The 7,933-nt window shown below is 58.2% G+C and overlaps 1 protein-coding gene across 6 annotated transcripts in view; it reads left to right on the top strand.

Moving 5' to 3' along the window:
- The first annotated feature begins 359 nt into the window (after positions 1-359).
- The window catches only part of NFATC1 (nuclear factor of activated T cells 1), a 110,893-nt gene continuing 103,319 nt past the window's right edge, over positions 360-7,933 (top strand). For 4 of the 6 annotated variants that reach the window (XM_069007965.1, XM_069007962.1, XM_069007961.1 and 1 more), the window contains exon 1: positions 385-592. In XM_069007965.1, the coding sequence (XP_068864066.1) occupies positions 460-592 (133 nt within the window). In that variant the 5' untranslated portion in view covers positions 385-459. Of the gene's footprint in view, positions 593-4,359; positions 4,674-7,933 lie in introns of those variants that run through there. The other 2 variants (XM_069007963.1, XM_069007960.1) reach the window with 2 other exon arrangements.

Raw genomic sequence — 7,933 nt, 5'->3', positions numbered from 1 at the left:
GGCCGGGGCCCAGCTGACATCACGGGGCCGGGGCGGGGAGAGGGGCCGGGAGGGGAAGGGAGGTGGGGGGGGGTGTTTTCCAGCTTTAAAAAGGCGGCGCCGGGCGCGCAGCCCTGCGTCAGAGCGAGACTTCCCCGCTCCGCACACTTACTGCCCCCGTCCCCCTCCTGCGGGTCTCCGCGGGCGGCAGCGCCTGCCGCCCCGTCCCGCCGCCTCAGCGCGGGCAGTGCTTCCGAAGTCCCCACGCACACCCGCCCTCCTCTCCATGCCCCGTCCCCGGGGGGGCGGCGGCGGCGAGCTCCTGTGCCTCCGCGGGCGCGGCTACCACGCCGGGGGCGGCGCGGTCCCGGTCACCGGGTCGTGAAGGCGGGCGGGGGGGCGCGGGACAGGCGGGACAGGCGACGAGGGGCCGGCAGTGGCCCAGGGCGCGGCTCCGGGCTCCGCCGCCCCGCCGGGTGGATGCCAAGCGCTGCCCCGCCGGCCGCCGCCGCGCCGCCGTCGCGGGACCCATCCAGCGGGAGAGAGAGGCCGGCGGCGGCCCCGCAGGACGGCGCCCGCCCGCTCGGCAGCACCATGAAGGCGGCGGAGGAAGGTAACTGGCGGCGCTGCGGGGGGCGGAGGGCGGGCGGGCGGGCAGCGGTGTCCCCCGGTGTTTCCCCGCGGCGGCCCGGAGGTTCGCCGGCGGCCGCTTGCCAATAGGTGTCTCTTTCGCCTCTCGCACGGCGCCGCCGCGGCCGCGCCGCTGCTCCCGGCCGCTTCCCGCCGGTCCTGGGCCCGGGCCCGCTCCCGGCGAGGGCGTCTGGGATCCGGTCAGTGGGACACGCTTGGGGATTCCCTCCCCATCCCGGGGTTTGATCTAGGGGAGGTCAGTAAACAGCCCACCACTGCAGCCAACCCACGCTCCTGGGAAAAGGAAGGAGTCCTGGGCAGTGCCAGGCGCTGTACCGGCGCTCCCGGCACACGGAGACAGGCGGGCACGCCGCGGTCGGGCTGCGGGGCTCTGCCGCCCCGCGTACCCCGCGCCTCCCTGGGCGGGCGCCCTGCCGCCGCCGGCCTAGCTACGGGGAAGCGCTTGCCCCCCTATCCCAGCTCTGAATCGCGGCTTCATTCTCCACCCCTGCTGCGAAAAGTGCCCTGAAAACACAGAGGCAAAGTTTCTAGAGAGACAGATGGTGGGCGCGGGGCTCGGGACGCGCGCAGCTCCTCCAGGCTGAACTTGGCCCTGCCAGGGGTAGCGTCTGGCTGGTGAGGGCACCGACTTCACCCTCCCCTCTTGCCAATCGGGACACTGTTCTCTCCCCGGAGCATCGCTATCCATCCAGCACCGCTCTGCCTATCGCCGAAACTTTCGCACCGCGTCGCTCCTTACGGCGCCTTTCGGCCCCGGCAGCGGGACCCCGCGGGCATCCCCGCCGGGCATCACCTCCGCGCCGCGGCAGGTGCGGGGCAGCTCCCGGCTCCCCGCTGCGGGCTCGGCGGCTGCCCTGTGCCGTGCTCCCTCCTCCCCTCCCGGCTGGTCCCCAGCTCCCAAGTTTCCTCCCTGTCCGGTGGTGCCGCCGCGTTGCAGAGGCTGCTGCTGAGGCTCGGGCAGGGCGCAACGAGCCCGCACGTCCCGGCCAGAGAAAGTTGTGAGGAAGCGAAGCGGGGGGCTCGTCTATGTCCACCGCGTTCATTCCGCAGCGTGGGACAACGGGACTCCATTCCCCGGGCTTTTCCCTGGAAACCTGGAAGGGAGCTCAAGACCCATGTCTTTAAAATTTTTTTTAATATTTTTTTTTATTTTTACATAGCTATTTTCACCCCAGGGGTTCATTGCAGTTGACGAGATTCTGCCAGGGCAAAAGCTACAAGCGTAGCTCTGACTGTGGCTCCGCTTGTGAAGCATGGAGAGCCTTTTAGGATGGAAAGGATGGAAGCTAATCACACTGTATTTAATAGAAGTAGCTGGCGTGCCAGTCGCACACTCGGACATCCGTGGGCTGCACGCACGGCGCTTCCAATGCCCTGGGCTCCAAGGGCACTGAATACACCCACTTGTAAAAATTACATCCAGAGGCAGCTGACACAGAAAGTGTTCTGCAGCTTCTTGTAAAGGGAAAAAAAATCCCCCCTCTTTATTTCTGTGGCATTTCTGATGCCTATGTTAAAATGCACCAACCCTCGTCGATAGTTCTCTTCCATGGTAGTGTATTTTGTAAGGGATTAAGAAAATAAGTCCAGCCAGAAAGCGTGACCCAATCCAGGAAACACGTAGGGGAGCCCTGCGTGTCAGGATTGCTGCCTGCAAATTAAGGTGCCACTTGATTGCCAAACTATGACAGTCAAAGAAAATACTTTATTTCTTGCTTAGTCTGGGAAGAAATTCGCAAAGAGTCCCAGTGGGAGGACCTTGCTTTTTTCTTTGTGTGGTAGCGAGGTGTGGAGTCCTTTACCTTTGAAAATGCCAGTGGTTCTACCAGGTTTAATGCCATGGACAAGTTAAATTCCCCTTCAGCCTGGGGGGCTGCAGCTGGAGCAGACTGTCTGATGCATCCCTCGTTGAACCTGCTTTATGGAGTTGGAACAACTTGGAGTTAACTCCAAGGAGAGGCTGAGTGGGCAGCGGCTGAGCTGGTGGATCGGTCCGTGGGTCGTGCAAGGGCGGCTGGTGACACGGAAATGGCCTTGCCGGGGCATACCGCCCTCCCCATCGCTCGTTCCCTTTTCCTCCGTTTAATGACACTGTTTCAAACTGGACTATTAACGGGAGGGTCACTGTTACTCTGGCCCCACATGGGACATCACTTCGTTTCTAACCTTTCCATGACACATCTTTCCTATTTCTCCAAGGGAAGGGTGCCAATCGAAATATTTCATTGACAGCACTAATACTGATGTCACTGGCAAATCAAGCTGTCCGTAAATAGTGTGGGACAATTTACCCACCTTGCAGGTACCACATGTGGGAGAGGCGAAGGATCGAGGGCAGCAGGTACTTGGGAGCTTCTTCTCGCCTCCCCGCCGGGGCAGAGATGGGCAGAGCGGCGGCAGGGTGGTGACACTGGTGGTGGCTGGGGCGAGGCGGCTGTCCCGCCTGTAGGCCCTGGGCAAGGGGGCGGGAGCACATCCGTACCCGCCGCTGGGGCAAGGGCTGGGGGACGTGCACGAGTGAAGCGGGACGCTCGTCCCTGCGGCGCGGCGCCTCTCCCCAGCCGGGGCGGGCCGCCTGCGGCCTGCTCCGGCACCCCGGGGCGAGCACGGTCGGGGCAGGCGCAGGGGGAGGGGTTCCCCTGTAGCCAAGGCCTTTAGCACACTCGGGTGACTCCAGCCCGGCACTTCGGCACTCAAGGGCCCTCCGGGGCAAAGCCCAGCTCGGCTCCTGCGAGAGCCCAGCCTGCAGCGAGGCTCGTCCCGGCGAGGAGGGAGAAAAGTATAATGGGCTCAGATGGAAAAAAATTGTGTTTTCCTGGCACTTTCTGATGGAGATTTCAATCGCAAGCCTGGAAAATGGTATTCCCTGAGTTTATAACAGAATACTATTTCCATAACTGCTTAAAAAAACTGTTCCTTTTGAAATCTGGCCTGAAGCTTCGGCAACTCAGGAGCCGAGCCGAGCTGCTGGGGCGGGCGCTCCTTTGCCTGGCGGGGACCTTTAGACCGGCCGGTGTAACATGACTGGAAAGCACCTCGAAACATAAAGAAAGGCTTAATTTACTTTTTACCTAATTTTATCCTGGACGACCGGAAAGAGGGACAGGCCGGGCAGAACCGTGCCCACACCGCCACCGGAGCCCTTTGCAGGCGCCCTCCCGGTGTGTGGCGGCGGGCCGGAGAGGACCTTTCCCTCCCCGGCACACGGAGGCGGCCGGCTGCGTTCCGAGCCCCGCTTTACTGCGCTTTTTATAGCATCTGGCACTAGTGGGTGCTGCGACTAAGTGAAATAAATAATAAATAAATGAAAGCGGAGCCTCCTGGCTCACAGACGCGGCGTGGTGGGCACCCACGGAAGAAACCTTACCAGCCCTCAGCGAAGAGGGGACACGCCGGTGTCGCCCCTGAGTGGGCTGAGCAGCCCTCTCTCCCCACTTCCCTCCCGCCGGAGTGCGGAAAGAGCCGCTCCGGCCCCCCGCCGTTACCGCCGGTCGGGAGCAGGTGAAGTCCTGCTCCCCGCCCACCCCCGGGCTCCCCATCCCGCCCACGGCGAGCCCTCGGCGGTCTGGGGTCTCCCCCGGTGCCGGGTTCCCCTGCTGGGGCGAGGGCTGCCCGCGGTGCACGAGCTGCGCTGCAGGGGCAGAGCCCCGGCGGGGAGGTACGGGGGAGGCCGGGCACCGCGGTTGTTTGCATCGACCCGGAAACATCAACAGCGGGCGGGAGGGCGGATCGGAGGCGGCGGCAGCGGCGGCGGCAGCGGCAGCGAGACAGGCCGCCCGTCGGGGCCGAGGTCACGTTACCGAGCGCAGCAGTGGCCGACGTCCCACGCCGTGCCGGGGCTCCGCGCAGCCCGGCCCGCCGGCAGCAGGTGTCCGGGCGCGACGAGGCGAGCCCGACGGGGCGGGCCGGGGCTGCGCCACCGCCGCTGCCAGGGTGCCGGAGCGTTGCGGGGGTCGCGGCGGGAGCCATGACGGGAGTGGAGGCCGAGCAGGAGTTTGACTTCGATTTCCTCTTCGAGTTCAAGCACAGCGATGAGGGTGGAGGTGGGTCGCGGCGGGGCGGCCGGGGCACCTCCGGGGGTGCTGGCGGCGGGATGCTGCGGGGGGCCCTCCTTGCGCTGCCTCGGTCGGGAGGGGGAAAGGCTACCTCCCCTCGCGGGGAGCGGGGCGGGAGAGCCGGCAGTCCCGTCCGGACAGGTCGGCCCGGCCTCGGGCGGCGCCTGTCGCCTCAGCCGCGCCGGGAAGCTGCGAGCGGGGCCGCGGCGACCGGGATAGAGTCCTGCCCAGGCGGCCGGCGCTCCTCTGGCGCGGTCCTGGCAGCAGCTGAACCAGGCGCAAGGGGAGACGACCCGGGAGGCCGCCGGTGCAGAGTTTTTAGAAGTCTGGAGTTGTTTGAGATGTGCGGACCCCCTCGTTGGCCGCTCGCACGGCTTTCCCCGCTGTCTTTGTGTCTTGCCCGCGACAGAGGCTGCCCCGCTGAAAACTTCAGCCCCCTTTCTCAATCCCCCCGTGAGCCAGACATAGGCTCAGGGTTTAGCTTGAAGGTCATGCGCAAATAAAAATAACGGGCGTGAATTTGTCACGGGTCACAACTGTTCCCAACTCTGGTGACTCGGTCCGGCTGTCTGTTTTATGGCTTTTAGCAATACTTAAGGTGGAAATGAGGCGAACAAGCCTGCCTGGAACTGGCAGAGAGAGGAGGTTGCCGCTTCCTGGTGCGTGGTTAACTCGCTGCGGTGTCGGTGATAGCGGGTCATCGTAAAGAGGTCGTGTACAAGTGGATGACTTAACGCTGCCTCAGAGTAGGGCTGTTTGCTATGTGCCTTATCTTTTTGCCTGTAAATTCTAGCAGGTTTCCAAATCCTTGCCTGCCTAATGCAACCTGCCAGGATATGAGTGAAGGTGTTTGCACCTTCCTAGCTCTCCCCAGTTGCCCACCTCTCTGGCACAATGTCAGTGTCCAAATAGTTGTTATGAGCTTCTAATTTTCAGAAAAAGGCAGTTTCAAGAGTTTCACACCAAGCTTTCCAGATGAGTGTTCTAGTGATTAGACACCTAAGTGTCTAAAGTGGAGGGGCCTAAGCAAATTAAGTGTCAAAGTCCTAGTCGGAGAAGAGTACCTAACTCTATTATGCAATTTTGAGAGCATGAATTTAAACACAGACATAGATGTGGCTTCATCTTGAGCAATGCAAGACAGCCCTCATCTTCTCTGAAGACCCTACAGACTGCAGGTGTTCAGCATTCCTATTTAAAGTATTTAAATATAAAACGGCGGTGCCCAGTGCCTTGCAGGATCAGCCCATTAATGAAAGGAATAAAACTTGCTTGCTGTGAAATGAACTAGAGGAAAAAAGGAGTTTTTTAACTGCTACAAAGGGAAATGTAACATCTGGAGGTGTGCTCACAACTCAAAAGGGTCCAATTTCTTGTCCTAGTTATACTTAAGTGTGCATTTGTTGGAACAGAACTGTTACAAACCTGCTGATCTATCTGATACTGGGGTTTGGATCAGGATATTAGAATACACTGTTAAAAGTGTCTTGGTAGTCAGTACACTGGTCCTGGATGCCTCTGTGAATCACAGTCATAACAGTGATGCCATGGCAAAGCATTACCTGCCTTTCATCCCTGTCAGGACTGTCAAAATATCCTACACAGCTGCATTATGTGATGCAGCGTTTTATTTCTGCCTGTCTCATTCACCCTGGTGAGGAAAACATCAACATGTTATAAATGCTGGCTATGGATGTCTGTTTGATAAATTTTGTAAATATGGAAGTTTTGGAGAATGAGCTTTTGAAAAATTGTAGCTGGTGGTTTTTAGCTCACAAACCAAGGGCTCTATCCTGTTCCTAGTTCTGGCTTTGAGGCTTTTATATTTGGTGGACATATTTTCTACATGCTGCCTGTAGTTTTAGGATACCTAAATATGTTTGGAGGGCTTTGAATCTTGCATCTTTCTATTTTGAGTACTATTGTATGAGTTGTATGATGTGATTTTTCTTGGCCTTTTAAAAGTTGGCTTTAAAAAAATGCATAATAGTTCTAGAAGTGGCTATTCCTTGCTATGTGAATTAGGGAACTTGTTGCTCATAGCACTTGAGCCCGTCTTCTAATAATTTGTTTTTAACTGGATTCCAAAGGCTCGTCTGAGCTTTATATTGCCTATTCAGCCTGGGCTGCAGATATCCAGCAGACTGCAGTGTTTGAATTTCACCCTAGTCATGCATTAGAATTTAAGTGAACTGCTGGGCTCACAGTACTTACCCCTGTTATTTTGTTTGTTTACCTATTTATTTTTAATACAAGATCTAAAAGCACTGATTTTGCAGTCAGCAGAGGCAAAGCCTGCTTGGTGGGTTCAGAGCTGCGGCAGCCGGCTGAGCCCCTGGTCCCCTGCCTGGGTTGTCTGGCTGCATGGTGGGGACTGGCTGGAAAGTGATTCCCAGCTGTGCCATGTCACCAGTGCCTTCCAGCTATATGCCAGACCAGGAGGCTCTGGAAGGGTATGTGGTAGAAGAGCATAGCCAGTGTCCCAGTAGCAGTGGTGCCATGGACATCACCTTCTTCTGGAGCTGGAGGAAGCAGTGAAGGGGCTGAAGCTGCCCTGAAGGCGCTACTGTAGACCCTTTCTCTGAGCTAATTTCTGAAACAGATAAGGTCTTACCACTGTTGTACGAAGGGCAGGAGGGGAGTGGTGGTGGTTGTGGTGACACCGGGTGGTACGGCCAAGTGGCAGGGCAGCAACAAAAGGGAACTGATTTTGGAAGGAGGGGATTCTGATCCCCCAGGCAGATCTACACATTGGTCCATGTGACCAATGCAGTTGGATTTTGTCAAGTAGCACCTCTTTTGCTGTATTTCCTGTCTGCCTGGTTGTTTGAATAGAGCGTGAAGCTGCAGCAATGTTTTGAATAATCCAGTGTTATTTGTGGCACATGGCAGTGTAATTTAATGACCCTTCCTCAGCAAATGGCCAGTGTCTGAGGGCAGACTAGAGAGCGAGTTCAAAAGGTGTTGTTGCTCATCATTCCTGACCATTACCTGCTGTGACATACATCAACTAGAGCTGCTGTGAAGCTGCCACAGCACATTAATTTTTCCTAAGTACCGTTTGCCTTGGAGTCGTTGCCAATGAGAAAGGTGAGCATGGGATCACAGGTGGATGACACCAGAGAGGGCTGAGCTGATAAACAAGAGAAAGAGAATAGCTGGCTGTGCTGGTTACCAGCTCAGAGGCTCGTTTGCATTTGCAGAGCTCCCTGGTTGCCTCGGGAGTAGCAGCTGCAGTAATTAATACA

Source organism: Aphelocoma coerulescens, chromosome 2 (assembly GCF_041296385.1).
Source record: "Aphelocoma coerulescens isolate FSJ_1873_10779 chromosome 2, UR_Acoe_1.0, whole genome shotgun sequence".
In the NCBI taxonomy this organism is placed as follows: domain Eukaryota; kingdom Metazoa; phylum Chordata; class Aves; order Passeriformes; family Corvidae; genus Aphelocoma; species Aphelocoma coerulescens.
Note: the sequence above shows the minus strand (reverse complement) of the source record. Positions and strands in the feature narration are given on the sequence as shown.